At 52.6% G+C, this 18,512-nt stretch overlaps 1 protein-coding gene across 4 annotated transcripts in view; it reads right to left on the reverse strand.

The window, feature by feature from the left end:
• Positions 1–1,293: 1,293 nt before the first annotated feature.
• Positions 1,294–18,512, reverse strand: part of CNNM4 (cyclin and CBS domain divalent metal cation transport mediator 4) — a 39,690-nt gene continuing 22,471 nt past the window's right edge. The window contains exons 2-9 of one of the 4 annotated variants that reach the window (XR_004990724.2): positions 10,071–10,214; positions 9,627–9,761; positions 8,571–8,740; positions 8,267–8,363; positions 6,768–6,830; positions 3,985–4,166; positions 3,461–3,761; positions 1,294–3,381 (exon numbers count right to left, since the gene is read on the reverse strand). Coding sequence is in view for 3 of the 4 variants with exons in the window: in XM_036453953.2 (XP_036309846.1) it covers positions 3,564–3,761; positions 3,985–4,166; positions 6,768–6,830; positions 8,267–8,363; positions 8,571–8,740; positions 9,627–9,761; positions 10,071–10,214 (989 nt within the window). In the remaining variant the exon portion in view is untranslated. Of the gene's footprint in view, positions 3,762–3,984; positions 4,177–6,767; positions 6,831–8,266; positions 8,364–8,570; positions 8,741–9,626; positions 9,762–10,070; positions 10,215–18,512 lie in introns of all 4 variants that reach the window. The other 3 variants (XM_036453953.2, XM_036453954.2, XM_036453955.2) reach the window with 3 other exon arrangements.

Genomic DNA, 18,512 nt, shown 5'->3' on the forward strand with positions numbered 1-18,512 from the left:
GGACTGCCGGCTTTGGCCTGATCCCCGCAGGCCACCCTGAGGGACCCCATCTGGGCACAATTTCATGCACCAAGCCTCTAGTGTGGAAATAAGTCCCTGCCCCCCTGAGCTTAGGTCCTCGTTTAGGGACAACCGGAAATGCACAAATCATATTTTAATATCCTGCAGTAAGTGCCACGGAGAAAAACAAGAGGAGATGCTGTTTTATGTGGGGTGATCCAGGAAGCCTTCTCCAAGGTGACATTGGAACAGGCCTAAACCAAGCAAGGAGGTGAACCCTGGGGCAGACTGTTCCAGGCAGAGGAGACAGCAAATCCAAGGGTCCTTGTGTGACTGTCTCCCCGAGAGGGTCTTCCTCAGTAAACTCACTGAGGGGTCAGTGGCACCTGGCAGCAGGGGCTTTAACGTGGAGATGGATGAATGATACTCTTCCCACCATTACACAGCTTTTTGCATTTGTTTTTTCTTTTGTCTGGAATGTCCCCCCAATTTGGCAACGTTGTTAAGCCTGTCTGGCTTGGCCAAGGTACCTTTGGGCACTGCAAGAGTGGGTGTAGTGAGGTCACCCTCAGGTGGGCCCCTCAGAGGCAACTGCACATTATAAAACAATGTGATCCCATGTTTGGGTCAAGCTCCTTTCTCCGTCAGCCCCAGGGAAAGAGGAGAGGCAATCTGCCCATTCCAACTGCCCCTTCAGTACCTGGACCCAGGAGGGCTGTGGTGTCCGTTTTACAGGTTCCTAATTGTGGCAACTGAGCACATTTGCCATGTATGTCTAGCAGCTCCTGTGAGGACAGCCTTTGTTACATACTAGAGGCCTGGTGCATGAAATGCATGCGCAGGGAGGGGGGGGGGGTCCCCTCAGCCCAGCCTGCACCCTCTTGCAGTCCAGGAGACCTCAGTTAGTTAGACATCCTTAGCAGTACTGAGGAGGTGGGAAAGGCTTCTGCCACCACCGTTGCGCTTGCCAGCCTTGAGCCCAGCTTCTGGCGCTCTGCCTTGGGAATGCTCAGACCATCAGGGGGCAGCTCCTGCATTAAGTGTCTGCCCTCTGGTGGCCAGTGCGCATCATAGCGACCAGTTGTTCCACTGTTCAGTTGATATGCATATTAGCCTTTTATTATATAAGACATTTTAAAAATTACATTGCTGCTGCTTTTTCACTGCAAAACAATCTCAGAATATTTGTCTCTTGATATGACACAGTGACAGCCAACCACAATCACTTCTATTTCTATGAAAGGTACCGAATACTGACTGAACTTAAATAGGGAAATTGTAGATGCACCAGGATTTCATATTTCATTTTTTTTATTACCAATCAAAAATAAATTCCATATATTGTTTAGCAAATATTATCATTGTTTTGTGACAAAAGACACAAGAGTCATAACAACAAAACTCCCCGAGAGTCAAACTCATAACAATGCCAAAATAAATCACAAATATATACAAATTAAAATCTTCTGCAAAATAAATATGTTACTTGCTATGGTGGCTGTGACTTGCCTACCCATTTGGAGGCCATCCCTCACACAGGAAGACATGCAGGGATGCGCCAATTCCAGGGTAGAGCTCAGCCCAGGAACCAGAAGTTGGAATAGGAAGTGAAAAATTGCACTGGGAGGAGGAAGTCATCGGACCAGTAATATTTGGAAATAATTACGACCCTTTGCAAGAAGTGATTATAAATGGGGAAGGGAAGGACGGGGGAGAAGGGACAGCTGTTGATAGTAACCGTGTGTGCAAAGAGGTAGCGTGGAAGTGTTTTTACTTCACACACACTCACTTGGTTCAGGCCAATGTGCTTGGCCCTGCCTGGCACTCAGGTCTCAAAAACACAGCTTTGCAAGCTTCCATGTGGACTCCGAAAGCAAGCTGTGCGTGTAGAAAACTAATGGGTTTCCCCACAGGGAACAAAACGGTCCAGTGTCTTTTCTTCCTTCTGGCTGAGAACCCATGGGTATCACCACCTTCTCTCCAAACTTTTAGGAACAAATTCTGTGACTGGCCAGGGGTAGGCATACTTGGAGCAAGACATTTCCCGGTCTCAAGACTTAGGGTTCTCCAGGCACCTGACGAGCAGAGCCCTTTAGGAAAGGAGTGAATAGACAGTACTCAGGGGGAGGCCTACAGAGTCTCCTGCACCTGATCTTGGGCAACTTTCCACCCATCAAAAGGGCCAACACGGACCTTGGTCCCGCAGCCTCCCCAGCAGGGAAGCCCGAAGCTGTGCGGCAGGTAGGGGCTGACAGCCCCAGGGAAAGGTGCTGGGCAGGACTTCCTGTGGGCGAGGAGCTGTGCCCCAGCTTCTCACAGGACAAGACACGTCTCACAGAGGATTTCGGACCTGGGGGACGTGGCCGCCGCGGTGTGTCCTTGAGGCTGAAACCTCTCCTGGGTTATGAAGTGTCTAAATAGGCAGGCGAGCCTCAGCCACGAGAAAGGGCATGGAGACCTGCGTAGGTCGGCTTCTTACACATCCTGTTCTCAATCCCCAGGAGACCTCAGGGTTCAGATTAGAAGTAGGGAGTCCGGAAAGCAGAGTTCAAGGGCCAGACTGGATTTTGGTTGTGGGGTGGGAAGGGGATGGTATTACTTGCTAACAACGCAAATACTCATGACTAGATTCCCTCCTAGAACCAAAAGGAGTATCACAGACACGTCGCCTCCAACGTAGATGCTGTCCCAACCCACGGGAAAGCCTTTGGTAAAGTGAGGGCAGCCGGGGAGCAGGGGGCATTCTGAAAGGTGGGCGATGCTGCCTAACGCGTCAAGTCAGCCCCCTTACAAGGGAACAGCTGTCCGAAGGGGCAGGTATGAGGCGAACAGTGAGGCCAGGGTTGAGAGTCCCAGTGGCCCCAACGAGGAGAGCCCATCAGCAGTTTCAGAAATTCCTGGATCCAGCGAGTGACAGGAGCAGGGCTCCTCCTCTGAGACTGGAAGTACAAAGCCTGACCACAGTTCCCAGAAGCCCTCTGCCTCGGCGACATCAGACAAGCCTCAGTGCACGTGTCCAGGCAGTTGTTCTCAACGCTATTTGGTTCTTTGCTTCCTGGGAAGCTCTGTCTTCCTCACAAGAGAAAATCTTCCTCCCGCAGCTGCTGGGCCCCGTCTCAGGAGGACAAGGATCAGGAAGAGTCGGCTCCCTGAGTCAGGGACACAGCCAGGTCGTGGCTGGGAGCAGTTATGGCTATTGCTTCCCGGGGTGAGAAACCCCTTCCAAAGTTTTTGTGGGGGGAAAAGTTTTTTTAAATAAAACCCTTAACCCTGTCCTCCCTTCCCCAAATGATATTTCAAAAGAGGAGCAATAAGCCTAGTTTAGAAAGTCTCCAGTACAAAATCCGCCTTGTGGTGGTTGCTCGCCACCCATAGTCCAGCTGCTACTTCCGAGCTGCTCACAGGTCCCCGTCAGAGGCCAGCTTCCCCGCAGGCTGGGGGCCACCTGGCTGCTCAGTAAGGTAGGCTGTCTGCACCCCGTCTGGCCTGACAGGCTCCTTCTCTTCAGGTGGGCCCACTGGAGCGGCCCCCGCGGAGCTGGCGGGGGGCCCCGGGCCCTCCTGTCAGATGGGGCTCTCGGGGGACGCTCTGTGCAGCGTGGCGTTGCGCTCGTTGAGCAGCGTTGTGGTCTCGTCCACCACAGGCAGCTCGGGCTTCTCCGCCAGGTTCTCCGTGCAGATGGTGCAGCCATCCAGGGGAAACTGAGGGCAGGTCTCCATGCGTGAGGCCAGCAGCCCATTCTGGTACTGTTGCCGCGTGATCTGCAGGAGGAGCAACGGGAGCAGTAAGAGCAGGAGCGGGGAGGCCACCTGCACCGGTGACCTGGGAAGCAGATGCACGGCTGTGACCGGGGGAATCTCGGTCACAAGAGTAAGCAGCAGGAGAAGGAGGACTCTCACGTGGGCCCTGTGCTCCAGGTGGCAGGGGAAAGAAAGAGTTGCTGGTTCCTGAGACAGTGATCCCCGAGGCCAGAGGAGCACTCACCTTAATATACTGCAGGTCCATGAGCGCCCGGACACTGAAGTCAGAGATGTACTGGCCCAGGACAGAGCTGCCCAGCTGGTTGCTGCTGCCTGTCAAGGGGCCTGGGCTCGTGAGGTCTGTGCGGTCCGGGCAGCTGAGGGAGGCCGAGCGGCTCAGGCAGGAGGGGTGCGAGGGGGAGCGGTCTGTGGGGAGAAAGAGGCTGTCAGGCCCCGACAGGCACCGCCCTGGGCTGTGGCGCCTCCTGGCTAGCCCTGTCCCATGGATGCCAGGGAATGGGAACACCTCTTCAGGACAGTGAGAAGCTTTAACTTCATCAGAGCAAACGAGTTAGTTTGTTTAGCAGTGCTGTGCAATACCTACTAAAAAGTCTAACAAAACAGAAAACAAAAACCAAAGACTTAAAGTTTATGGCTGCAAAACCCTAACAACTGATCAGTCCAGGGCAGCACGATGGTTACCCTTGTGTGGAGGCCGCTCTCCTCTCTGCAACAGCTCGTGTCAATGGACACAAACCGCATTCCTTTAAATTATATTAAAAAAAAAAATTACACAATTTGCACTTTCATCTCTCTCACACACACCCTCCTCAATATAACACCCTGCTCATAACTAAAAGTGCTCTTAAGACGACAAATACTTGTTCCGCACACGACCGGTTCGGTGTGGACAGTCCTACCCGCTGTGTGCTGCGCCCCGCCGGGCCAGGCAGGGGCAGCATGCTCCTTCCCCAGGAACCAGAGGCCCAGATCGCCAGGCTTCCATCCCAGCTGGTGCCGGGGCCCCCTCCGGGGCAAAGCCTGGGCAGCGCTGGCGGGGCCTCTTCCTGCACCAGGACAGCACAGGCCTCATTCCGCTAACTAACCAGGGCAGCGGGATGACTCAACCTCAAATGAGAAACACAGGCCTTATTTTGAAAAAGAAACTGCACACATTACAGCGCTCTTATTTTTTAAAATATTTATAAAACAATGAGATCCACAAAGAAGTTAATTGTGAAGGCATGCTGGCTTGTTTCAAACAAACAGGATTAAACTAAGCTGATATGCTTAGTTAAGTACTAAGTTACTAACTAACTACTAAGTTAGCCTTTCTAACAGCTCAGTGAAGGGAACAAACATCGGGTGACAGAATGACCAGTGGAGCTTTGACCAAGTGAGGCTGCATCAGTAATACACCGTCTTTGAGCTTCAGTCAGAAAAGAAAAATATAGTCTGGTTCTACAATTGGGCAGTGCACAGCCATTAAGAGCAGGGCGGGTGAAACTTTCTTCTGCCAAAGGCCATTTGAATATTTATAACATCATTCGAGGGCCATATAAAATTACCAACTTTAAAATTAGCCTGCTATATTAGCCTAAATACTTAATTAACTCACCTCTAATGCCTTGGCAGGGCCAGACCAAATGGTTTCACAGGACTTACATGGCCCCAGGGTAGGACATTCCCACCCTGCATTAGAGGATCATGTGCATGTATCACTTATTCTAAACTCAGTAACACCTCGGATTAAGTTCTAGAAGAAAACAAATACTGGTGAGAGCAACCTTCCACATTATGGGAGCATTTGAGATCTTGCTTCCTGGCAACTGTCATCAGTTTAGTTCAAATAAACTCTTACAAAAACTAAAAAAACGAAAAACAAAAAAAAACCCTTCACATTAATTAGTTATTTGCTTTTAATTAATGCTTATTAACATGCCAGAACAGGAAATGAATTTAAAACCAACACAGATTGGTGGCAGGGCCTATTAAAAATAGAGGTCCTAAAGAAAACTACAACAAAATATGAAGCATTTGTTCTGAACAATGGAACTATAATGCTTATTAATTTTATTTCCCCCCCAATAAGCTATGTTACTTTTATGATTAAAACAAAGGAATATGTGTAACAAAAATAGAATTTTTAATTTGGTAATTCTACTTCTAAAAGAATATTCTAAGGATACAATCTCAAACACTGATGACATTTTTCATAAAGAGGTTTGCGTCATGGCATTATTTAGCATATAGACCCCATGAATATGCATAAGGGAAATAACAAGTGAAGGTACATCTGCCTGGTGGACTCTGTTCCCATATTACGTAAAAACATCAGGATTCAAACCCCGTATGCATAAACTTCTGGCCATATGTGAAACAAGGAAGTGCAGAAGAGGCAGAGGGAGGCTGGTCAGTGAAGGCCAAATGGCCTGTCTGCTCTCATCAGACACCCCCTGCACAGAGCCATTACAACTTCCTGCTTCCCATCACAGCCAAAAGTCTGTTGTGTTTGAAAGGAATTTTAACATTTTTTTTTAGAAGAGGATCAACAGTGAAGTGTGCTTTGGTGCAGGTTAGGAGAAAAAACCAGACCCAGGAACATGAAGTGGGAAAGGGCGCTAGGCTTTCTGGCTCAGGAGCTGCTCTAGGTTCCGCAGAGCCTGGAGCTCTTGGCTTCCTCAGGGCTCACGGGCCGGGCCAGGGCTCTGGTGACAAGGCCCGCCCCTCCCGCCGCCACCTGCTGCCTTGGATCACGGGACTCAGGGATGCTGCCAGTGAGCAGGGTCAGTCTGGCCAGCACGGGCGTGCGTGCGTGCGCACACACCTTCTCAAAGACTGAAGAGCCTTCAGGAACCCCTTCCAGGACCAGGGCAAAGCCATCCAGTAACTGAGCTTTAGGCCAAGCTGGCTCTCAAGGGTGAGCAGGTGTGGAGCCCCATGCCTACTGGGACAGGTTAATGCAGCTGTGGTGTGTGGCTCAGGCGACAAGTGGCAGTACAATGTTCTCCAGCCATGCCATGTTACCTGGGAGCCAGGAGAGCAGGGAGTTCTGCTTGCCAGGCGGACACCCGACCTGGGTTGTAGGCACTGGAGCAAAAGAGGAAAAGGTCAGTGCTGGGTGGGTCCAGGTCAGGAGGCAGGACATGGAGCACAGGAATGGGCTGGAGAAGCAGGCCCCTGGGCAGTGAGGGGCTCAATGGAAAAGGAGACACGACTTTGACAGGCAGGCGTTCGGGCAGATTCACGAGCCCTGGTCAGAGGGCAGGTGCTGGCAGAGGGGCCCAGAGCTCCCACAGTGAATCCAGAGCCCAGAAGAACCCCTTTCCCTTCCGGCCACTCCAGTGGGAACTGAGAGCCTCCAGGTCAAGGGACAGAGCGCAGGACCATGCCGCAAGCCCCTGAGGCGCTAGGGCAGGGAGGGCCTGGAGGAATGTCCCAGGACAGAGATCCTTCTGAACAGGATTTCCCCAGGCTGGATGCTGAGCAGTCCTCCCAGGGCCGCCAGTCCAAAACCCAGGTCCAGAGCCTGGTTCCTCCTCCCCTTCTCCCTCACAGGCCGGCTCGTGGTGGGGTGGGGGTTGGGGGAGGGCGCAGAGCTGTGTCAATAGACCCCACCACAGGGTCCTCTTTGTCAGAGGATAATAACAGGCACAGCCGAGGCTCCTAGAAGCTACAGCACCTCCCTCACCTGTAGCCTGTCCCCAGCACCAAAGTGGACTTCCACTCTCCAGCCCACAGCCACCCAGGCCCCTCTCGTGTCCCACAATGAGTGAGGAGCTGTGCTGGCCCCTTCGGCAAGGGGCACCTGAGCCACCCAGGACTGGGGAAGCAGAGGGCACTGGGTGGCCCGAGAGGCCCTTCTTGGTCTTGCCATAACCTATAACCTCTCTTGGAGGTTGCCCCAAGTCCCTTTATTCCATCACATTCCTTAACCAAGAGGCAGTGGCTAAGCCATGAGAAACCAAACCTGCCTGTAACCTGCCCTGGCCCGGCTCCCAACCTCAGCACGTGGGATGCCTTCGCCCCGATCCCTTGGCTGCCCTCTCCCAGGCTTCACAGGCAAGGCCCCACAGCCTCCCGCCACATGCCGCTCTCTCAACTCCCGCCTGCGGGGATGGCTAGTAAGGGTCACCCTGGCCCGCGGGCCCACTGGCCCGTTCTGCTCTCAAGGCTATTGATGGCTTCTTGCTGCCTATCACAGCCATACACCAGCAACCTTCTGGAGCTCCCGACTCATCCTTCCTCCCAGTCTTCCTCCCCCGGCAGGCAGGCCTCCCCACCATCTCAAGACACACTCTCAGCTCCCTCCAGGCCTCTGCTCAGAATCCCACCCTCTCTACCCCCTCCGCTGAATCACTGCTCTTCCAGGCCACCTCCTTCAGGCCCAGACCTCACAGGGCTCCCTCTCCTCGAACCACCGAAGCTGTGAGCCATCTATAATAGATGCCAAGGAGCTGGGGGCCACTCACTGCCGCTGCCAGTCCAGGCCGCTGGAGCGCGGCCAGTGCAGCCCCGCCACTCACCAGAGGGTAACGAGGTCAGCGCCATGGTCCCGTAGTAGGAGAAGGCACCCGTCTCAAACTTCATGTTCTCCTTCCCAGCTTCCACCTCCACCTTCCCCTGAAAGAACACAGGGTTAGGATTCTAGAGTGAGAAGCAAAAACAACAGCAACACAGAGATGAGGCAAGAGGGAGCCATGAGGGGTGATGGCAGTGAGCTGCTCGGAAGAGGCGGGCAGCGGGGCGCACAGGCCCAGAGCGGGTCGCAGTCCGGGGCGGGAGAGCCCGCGCCCCCACATTTCACAGGAGGCACCGGTGCGGGCTCACCTGCAGGATGAGGATGAAGTAGTCGGCCGGCTTGTTCCGGGTGTACAGATAGTGGCGCACAAAGTATTTGTTGTGATCGTCAAACTTGAGTTCCTGAATGACGTCTGGGTACTTGAGCAGCCGGAGCAGGATCTTCTCCGATATCAGAGCAGGGCTGAACTGGGGGACTTCTGCGGGGAGAGGGAGACCGCGCATGGGGCCAGCCGCCGCAGGACAGGGCAGCCCCTCACTCCGGCTCTTCCCTCCGTCCTGAGAGGAGGGAGAGCCCCGGGTCTGTTGAATGGCAGCTCCTGCACTACCCAGGCATGATCTGGGGCAAGTTACTTAACTGTATATCAGTTTGCTCATCTGTAAAATGGGGGTTAAAACTTCAGAGTGGTTGTGAAGTTAAACAGAATAATACATGTAAAGCACTTAGACACATCCTTGGCATAAGGAAAGTGCTTGTGAATTTTATCATCGTTGTTCACCATCGACATCATCCATACCCTTGCAGAAAAAATAAAGGGATTACTGAGGTCTGACTGGGAGAGGGGAAGGGACTAGGCAGGTGTCTTTCTAATCCATCGCCCAAGCCCCCAAGGGAACTGTGAATCCGGGGTGAGAAGAGATATGACATGGATCTACAGGTCAAGTCTGCACTCAAGTCCAGTACATGAGGCAGAGGGGAGGGGGAGACAGCACAGGGCTAGGCGCAGGCTCCTCAGAGGGCAGGAGCCAGGCAGGGGCCGGGCGCTGTGCCTGGGCAGGCCCACAGCACATGCAAGAGCCTCCTTCTCCCTCCCACTCCACGAGCCTCAAAGGGCCTATCTGAGCCGCCCCCCCCCCCCCCCCCGGCTTGTTTTCAAAACTAACTTGCTGCTTTCTAGAATCTGCGATAGGGGAAGCAAACCGCAGCGCATGTCCGGGGGGGCTGGCTCCCCATCCAGGGGCGGCTGAGCTTCCCTGCACCCTGCATCTGTGTAGCCTCGTCCCAGGAGGGCAGTAGCTAGAGGCCCAGGCCTTCTCCCTCTGTGACTGTCCCGCCAACAGGGAAGGCCATGCTCTCGCTCTTACCCGTGGACAGAAAGCGGTGAGCAGCCAGGAGAAGCTGAGGTGAAATTTTCACCTTGAGTTCATTGTCAGTGTCCTTGAAGGCTGAGAAGTCCCGTTTGTTCTTCTCAGTTACCCGTTTCCGGCTTCGGTTGTCAGCTGCAAGAGAATGAACTGGAGCTGAGCACGCTGTCCCCACAGTGCACTCGCCAACAGAATGGAAGCTGTGCTCCAGCTGCCGGCTCTGTCGTCCCTCCCTCCGCACAGAACCTGCAGGGTCTGGGGGCCCAGCAAGTCCCCAGGCTGATGCTGAGCCACGGGAGCCAAGAGGGGCCAAGGCAGCCTCCAGTCCCTGCCCGAGCAATGCGCTCCCAGGCCGCGCGGCTGTGCCCCTGCATGTGGCCTCCCACCAGGACGGCAGACGCAGGCCTGAGGGGCGAGGGCTCTGGGCCTGTGGGGGGGACTCACTGTACATATCGGACTCGTCCAGGATCTCGGACTTGATGATCTCCTCAATGACGTCCTCCAGGGTGACCAGGCCCAGGACCTCGTAGAAGGGGTCACCTTCCCCCTCGTTGTTCACCTTCTGCACGATGGCCAGGTGGGACTTCCCTGGGGGACAACACAGTGAGTCCGACAAGAGCAAAGGACCAATCATGAGACTCCTCCACCAAAATGTTAACACTCCTGAGTCACTGGGGTGGGCCAGGGGTAGTTTCCCCCCCTTTTCTGTATTTCCTAGAGTTTCTTTCTTTCAAAAAAATTTTTTAATGTTTTTCAAGTTATAACATCTTATTATTATTTTTCCTTATTCTCCCATTATCCCTCCACTTATGCCCTCTCCCTGCTGTTGTCTATGCCCATTGGTTAGGCTTATATGCATGCATACAAGTCCTTTGGTTGACTCTCCTCCTGGAGTTTCTATTGCAAACTGATACTGCCTTTATGAAAAGGCAAACCAAAAGCATTGTTTACTGTCAAGGCATTACGGACCATTGGCTTACACAGGATGGAAAGGCAAAGCCCTCCCGGGGGGAGACCCGCACCGACAACTTGTCATAGGCAGGCAGGTGCCAGCTGGACAAGGGCTCAGAGGGTGCCCACCTTCCCTGGGGCTGCAAGGGCTGCTCTCTGCCCCCCGCAGTCCTTGGCACAGCTCCCCTGCAAGTGCCCTGGGGCCATGACAGTGTCCCAGGCAAAGCTCTGCATTCCCAAACCATTAACAAATTAGCCCGTATAATTGGGCCAGGCAGGCACTGTAATTAGAGAAAGGCCACCATTTCGACCTACACAAGAGAAAGACAGAAGGGGTTGGGGGAAACCTTCCACAGAAGCTGTAGGTGGTGGGGTGCCCTCCTGGGTCCCCACCCTGCTCCTGTGCCCCAGAACCCAGGGTGTGACCACAGGAGAACACCCAGCGGGGCCTGGCCCACACTCCGGGTTGAACACGGAGTGGCCCGCAGGGGGACGCAGGTTTGCAGCAGCCTCCGGGAGAAAGCCCGGGAGAGCTGTGAAGGTCCAGTCAGAGGTTCCTCACAGATTCCCCTTCACAATCCAGTCTTAGGGCCTCACTCTCAGGACATCCCTGTAGGCCAGGTTCTCAGATCTTTAGGCCACGGCAAACCCTTCAGAGCGCCTAGGGCCTCTTCGGGAGAACAGATGCCCGTCCTCGCAGCCAGCGCTTGGAAAAACAAATGAAAAGTGCCTGAGTGCCCCTGTGAAGGGGAGCACTTCCTGTGAGACACCCTCACACACAATGCTGCTCACAGGGTACTGACTTCCAGCTCGGAGTGTGGTCAAAACACGTTAAGGATCTTGCTAGCCAGACCATGGCTAGACTCCACTGAAGAGCTCCCTGTCTTCTAGCGATGAGCCAACGAGAGCAAGTGATCTGCCGGGCCGTTGAGCAGCAGCCAGCCAGGGCCCAGACCCTGAGGATCCCTCCAGAAAGAGCTGAGGGCGGCGCAGCCAGCTTAGACCGTCATCAGACGGGAGCCAGAGTGAAAGCAGGCAGCTGTGTCACCTCCCCGACCGGCCGGCACGCCCCAGCAGCCGGCGGTGCCAGTGCTGCGGGAGACAGGAGGCCCGCGCGGGCCTCTGCTGGTGGGCAGGACACCAGGCACATTTCAGGAGGCCGACTTGGCAGCAGGTCTCAAAACCAAGGGTCCCTCACCTTGGCCTCAGAAATTCCACTTGTAGGAACTTACCCTATGGGTGTAATCCTCACTGAAGCAGAAAGACACAAGAGCCAAGGGGTCATCACCACGTTCTTTCTCACGGCCTCCAGCCAGAGGCCAGCTGAGCCAACTGCAATGGAGCGGAGTGCGGGAGGGGGCTGCGCTGCGCGGGAGAGGCAGCAGGCCCGAGGGACGGAATGTGGAACGAAACCCGAGGCAGGCCATTAGTGGAAAGCAAGTGACAGGACTGAATGCATGGTGCCACCCTGCACGGAAATGGGGTGGAGGGCGGGGAGGACCTCGAACTGTCTGGAGGAGGTAACAGTGGTCATTTTGGAGGGCCTTTGAAGTTGGGGGGAGAGGCTAGAATCACTCTATTCACTTCCATATTCTATTTGATGGAAATGTTTCACTTTCATTTTTTTACAAAAATATTAAGGAGAGCCTGGCCAGTGGGGCTCAGTGGTTGAGCGTTGACTTATGAACCAAGAGGTCACAGTTCAATTCCTGGTCAGGGCACAGGCCCAGGATGCGGGCTCCATCCCCAGCCGCTCAATGATTCTTATTGTTGGTGTTTCTATCTCTCTCACCCTCTCTCTTCCTCTCTGAAATCGATAAAAATATGTTTAAAAAATATTAAACACAAAATTAAGGGGAACTGGTAAGGGTCTGGGTGAGCAAGGCACCGCACAAGGGGCCCAGGAATGGGGCGAGTCTCTGAATGCTGCCCAATTAGCAGCGCCTGCTTATACCCTGGGAATCAGAGCCCCAGCAGATTCAGCATCAATAATCTGAGAAAATGTCCCCCCACTGAAACCTTCAACCAACCCATGCTCAAGGATTGTATTGTACTAGGCCTCACCGGGAAAGGCTGGTGGTTCTTCTAAAAGACAGAACTATCCTCCTGTGGGTGAAATGCATAGATTTCTTGTGCTGGATTGGGGCCACTCTGCCTCCCTGCCTGCCTTCTGAAGCTCCTGTCTGTAGAACCCACTGGTATGTGTGGCACCCTCTAGTGGCAGCACCATCAAGAGTACCTTGTAGATGTGCTGGCCTGGGGCACTGCCCACTCCCCCCTCTTCTGCATGCTGAAGAGCCTGGCACACTGCCGCTGACTGTGGCCACACACAAAGCGCTAGTCAGTCACCCTCTGCTGACCGGGCCATGGGACTCTGGCTGTGTTTGTCTTTTCTAATTTGTCTGCCCTTTCCAAAGTCAGCCATGCCTGCCATGGCGGGGGTCTCATGCTCAGGCTGCAGTCTGTGACCAGGGGCCACTCTCACCCTCCGGCAATCTCCTGGTGTTCTGACCTCACACCGGCCCTGTCCTCTTGGTTCAGGAGGGCACCTGGTCCCTTGTCTGTGACTTTAAATAAAAACTATATGTCAAGGTGTCTCAAATAAATACTTGCAGCCCAGACCTCTTATGTGCCCTCCAGACTCTTACATCCAACTGCTTGCTGACAGCTAGATTCAAGTAGATGTCTAACACCTAGGACTTACTGTCGAAACCAAGCCCCTGTTCCTCCTCCCAGCCTCCCATCTCCCTCTGTCCAACTGGTCAGCATGGAGAGAAAAAAACCTGCCTCCTTTTTTCTCTACCTTCCACACCCAACCCTTTCGGCAGACCCATCAGCTCTGCCTGCAAGAGGCACCCGGAAGCAGCCTCCTCTGGCAGCCTGCACGCCCCTGTCCCATTCTGATCCATGGGCATCTCCTTCTCACCCAGAGGGTGGGAGCAGCCACTCACATCTCCCTGCTTCACCCTGACCCAGAGTCCATTCTCAACACGTAGCAGGGGGACCCCTTACAGGGAAGTCAGGTTGCCTTACGCCCCACTCCACACAAAAGCCACATTCCTCCGAGGCCAGGTCCCAGACACCCCGCATGCTGACCCCTAACCCATCTCCTACTCCTCTCTCCTGGGCTCCAGTCAGTCTCAGCCTCCTTGCCGTCCCTCCTTAACCCGGCCGCCCCTCCCTATATATACATCTGCTTCGCTCGCCCCACTTTTATGTCTCTGTTCAAATGTCACCCTCCTGGTGAGAGCCTCTCTGACAACACCCTCCTCTAGCACCCCAAGCTGGCCATCAGTTTATTACCTAAAATAAACGATATTACATGCTTACTCACTTTACTTATGGTTTATAGCTCCTCTCCTCTTACTAAGTGTGAGTCCATCATAGCAGGGCTTCAGTCTGTATTCCCAAAGTGCAAAGGATGTTCAATAAGCGTCCAGTGAAGTTTATGGGGAATGAGTTCATTCACACAGGGAGGGGAGCAGGGAGGCTAGCAGCGAAAAGATTATTTTGAATTTTAGTAATTAAGAAATTTCTGTAATTCAGAAATTGCTGTTAACTCACCATCTATATATATAAAAGCCTAAGTGACCATTATGACTGGTTGCTATAATGTTCACTGACCACCAGGGGGCAGAAGCTCAATGCAGGAACTACCCCCCGGTGGTCAATGCATTCTCACAGCCAACCTCCCATGGCCGGCCAGCCTCCCATGGTCCCTTCGCCTGGACTGGGCTAGACAGCCCCGATCACCAACCAGGCTGAGGGACCCCACCTGTGCGGGATTTCGTGCACCAGGCCTCTTGGTTAAAATAAGAAGATCAGCCCTGACTGGTTTGGCTCAGTGGATAGAGCATCCGCCTGCAGACTTAAGGGTCCCAGGTTCGATTCTAGTCAAGGACATGTACCTTGTTGCAGCATATCCCCAGTAAGGGGTGTGCAGGAGGCAGCTGATTGATGTTTCTCTCTCATCTTTGTTTCTAACTTTCTATCCCTCTCCCTTCCTCTCTGTAAAAAAAAAAAAAAAAATCAATAAAAAAGACATATTTTAAATATATTTTATTGATTTTTCACAGAGAGGAAGGGAGAGAGATAGTTAGAAACATCGATGAGAGTCATCGATCAGCTGCCTCTTGCACACCCCCTACTGGGGATATGCCCGCAACCAAGGTACATGCCCTTGACCGGAATCGAACCCAGGACCTTTCAGTCACCAAGCTGACGCTCTATCCATTGAGCCAAACCGGTTTCGGCCATATTTTTTAAAAATAAAATAAAATAAGAAGATCAACTTAGGACTTACATGTTTATGATTTTCATTGTATGGAATTAAAATCTAACACAGAATTTTATTTTAATGGGTCTCCTAATCTTATTATTAGTTTCCATTCAACTGGATAACTGGATTTTGGAGGTGGTTGGGATGAGAAATTAAACATGAAATTAAATACAATACATCTACCCCAAAAGCTGAGAACTCCATGTTTTTCAAGGCAGTCTTTATAGAATGAAAAAAGACTGAGGAAATATACCTAAATGTTCATATTTGGCTGACCCATAAAAAATTGCTGACATTTGTCGAAACCGGTCTGCAGACTGAAAGGTCCCAGGTTCAATTCCGGTCAAGGGCATGCACATTGGTTGCGGGCACATCCCTGATGGGGGGTGTCCAGGAGGCAGCTGGTCGATGTTTCTCTCTCATCAATGTTTCTAACTCTCTGTCTCTCTCCCTTCCTCTCTGTGAAAAATCAATAAAATATATATATATTTTTTTTTTAAAAATGCTGACATTCGACAAAATAAGAATCATATGATTTAACCTAAAAGTATGGGGAATTAAAAATGTTTTTAGTTTTCTTTTTTATACTTTTCTGAGTAGAAATTTTAAAATATCCATAATCAATACCATAAATGTTATTATCAGAAAGAAACACACACATTAAAGGAACTGTTAAAAGATCTCCTGCCCAGTAGGTGTGGTTCAGTGGTTGAGTGTCCACCTATGAAACCAGGAGGTCACATGCCCGGGTTGCCAACTCAAGCCCCAGCAGGGGACGTGCAGGAGGCAGCCGATCAATGGTTCTCTCTCATCACTGATGTTTCTCCCTCTCCCTCTCTGAAATAAGTAAAAATATGTTAGTTTTTTAAAAAGACTCTCATACTGCTTCCTCTGGGATTGGGGCTTCCTGAGCCTTTAACTGGAGCGCTGGACCTGGCTGTGGGAGAGGGAACCTTGAAGCTGCTGTCCCTTGGTCTCCTCTGGGCCACACCTGGCTGCCAGCTTGCCCACCATGCCCTTCGTCACCCAGGTTTCCAGCCAGGTCTCCTCCTAGGTTAGAGACCTGAACGTGAGCCTTCTAGAACCCCAGAGGTGTAGGGCCCAGACAGCAAGCCCAGGCCTTTTCACTGCCCTCTCACCTGGAGCGGGGGAGGGAGGGAGAGAACCCGGACATGTGTCCAGGAACAACCCTTCACCGGCTCAGCCCTGGGGGCCCCAGCTCTTCCTTTCCCAGAACTTGCCCGACTATGAGGCCTGCTTGTGCCATTGGCCGCCTGCTGGCCATGTACCCGGCGCAGGCTAAAGCTCGCCAGGCCTACACTGTGACCTCACTCCTCTCCATATCTGCTCACCCTCCTCCCACCCCAAGCCAGAACACAGCAGCTGCTCCGGACTCTGCTGGATACACACAGGTTGTCTCCAGAAGCCCCAGGAAGCCAGTTCCCAGCCCCTGCTGTGTCCTCCTCCCTCATAAAAAGCTTTATCTTTCAAAGACCATTAGAAGGACACATCACCAGGTACTGGGTTTCAAAGTCTCCCGGAGTCCTGGAGGGCCTTACTCACCAGCTCTGGCTGCTTTTCTCATGGGTCAGACCCAAAGGCTCCAGATGAGACATGGGTTCCACCACCCAAGACACTGTCATCCGCATCCTCCTTACTGGCCTCCCCGGCATGTCCCTCTTCCCACCATCCCAGGTCCCAGAACTGGCCCTTAGCTCCCAGGCCCTCCCGTAGGACCCTCTTTCTCCTCCCTCCACACTGGCCACAGGCCACAGTAGGATTAAGTGGCTATTAATAGTGTGACCTCAACCAGCAGTAGGAGAGGGCCCAGCTCGGCCAGACGCAGGCGAGGCGGGAGAGGACCCACAGGGACACAGCGGCAAGCGAAGAATCCTGCACAGCTCTCCCAGCCACACCCATGGCTCCCAGAAGGAGGGTGCTCTCTAGAGAAGGCCGGGCTGGGAGGGCGAGAGGAAAATGTTTACTCAATAAGCAACTTAAAAGAACACTGAGGAGGTCCTTCATTTTAACATATGTTTATACATATTAATTAATACATAAGTTCATCACAGTGCCTGAAACAGTAGTACTGGAGAAAACAAGGACATTTTTCTTCAGGATTTAGTATTATGTGTCAAAATATAAAATGTGTATGGTCGGGACTCTGCCAATCTTGCACTTCTAGGAAAAACCTTAATATGAAGGAAGCACCCAGGCCAGTGTGCAAGGTGCGCCCAGGAAGATCTGTCCAAGGTAGTTTACAACTGGTACTGCAGCCACTGAAAAAAGCGGCTGAGGCCAGAGATTTAAAGAAACAGTGCTCGAGATTCCAAGATGGCTGCACAGGTAAACACCTAGCCACAGCCGCACACAACAATTTCAATAAAATACAACTAAAATATAAAATGGACATTACCCAGAACTACAGGAAAGTCGACTGACTGGAAATTCTACAACAAGAAGCAAGGAGAAAACCAGAAGGAAGCATGGAGTAGCTGTAAAAGCCTAAGGTACGGAGACATGCAGAGCGCGCGGAGAGAACAAAGCCGGAGAGGAGGGGCAGCTGAATGCCTGGCTGGCGTTCCCTAGCGGGAAGGAGATAAAAGCTCCGACTGTGCTGGGCCCCAGTTCCGACTGCTCTGAACCCCAGTTCTGGGCCAGGGAGCCGGGGCTGTGAGGCAGAATCCCAGGGGGGCAGCGGAAGGCAGAGCCCCCGGAGGCGCGCACATTGCGCGCAGAGGACGGACTGTTGACTGCTGCTAGATTGCCCTGGCGGGAAGGAGACAAAGACTCCAGACTGTGCTGGGCCCCAGTTCCAACTGCTCTGAACCCCAGTTCTAGGCCAGACCCCAGGACCCAGGCTCAAACAGAGGGAGCTGGGCTGTAAGGCGGAACCCTTGGGGAGCGGCAAAAGGAGGTCCCGGAGGCATGCACATTGCGCATAGAGAAGGGACGGTTGGCTGTGCCGCGGGATCTCCCTGACGGGAAGGAGACAAAAGCTCCGGACTGCTCTGAACACCACCTCCAACTCCACTTCCAACTGAACTGAACCCCAGTTCCGGGCTCATTGGGGGAGAGCCTAGATTGTTTGGTAGCAGGCGAAAATTGAGGGCACCTTTCTCTCAGAGGCGCTTGCAGCGAGTACTGAAGGACCCTGGGGATTACTGAGACTCAGAAACCACATAGGGCTGGGCTGACGGAAGCCAAGGCTGTAGGCTCCACCCTGAAACCCTGCCCCATCAGGGAAGCTGCGAAAATGCTGAGACATCGAAATAGCTCACAAATGAAAGAAATGGAGGGCAAAAAGCGACTGGATATAGAGTTCAAACCTACGCTTATAAGGTTTTTCAAGAATTTCCTAGAAAAGGTTGATAAGACCTATGAGGATATGAAAAGGGATCATCTAGAATTAATAAGGAATCAACAAGAAATGATAAGGGATCAACAAGAAATAAAGAATACATTGTCTGAAATAAAACATATTATACAAAGTCCTAAAAACAGAATGGAAGATCGCAAGAATCAAGTCAAAGATTTGGAACATAAAGAGCCAGAAGACACTCCTCCGCAGAAGCAAGAAGACAAGAGAATCCAGAAAGTTGAAGATAATGTAAGAAACCTCTGGGATAACTTCAAGTGAACCAACATCAGAATTA

The sequence above is a fragment of the Pipistrellus kuhlii genome, unplaced genomic scaffold (assembly GCF_014108245.1).
Source record: "Pipistrellus kuhlii isolate mPipKuh1 unplaced genomic scaffold, mPipKuh1.p scaffold_m20_p_27, whole genome shotgun sequence".
NCBI classification, from domain to species: domain Eukaryota; kingdom Metazoa; phylum Chordata; class Mammalia; order Chiroptera; family Vespertilionidae; genus Pipistrellus; species Pipistrellus kuhlii.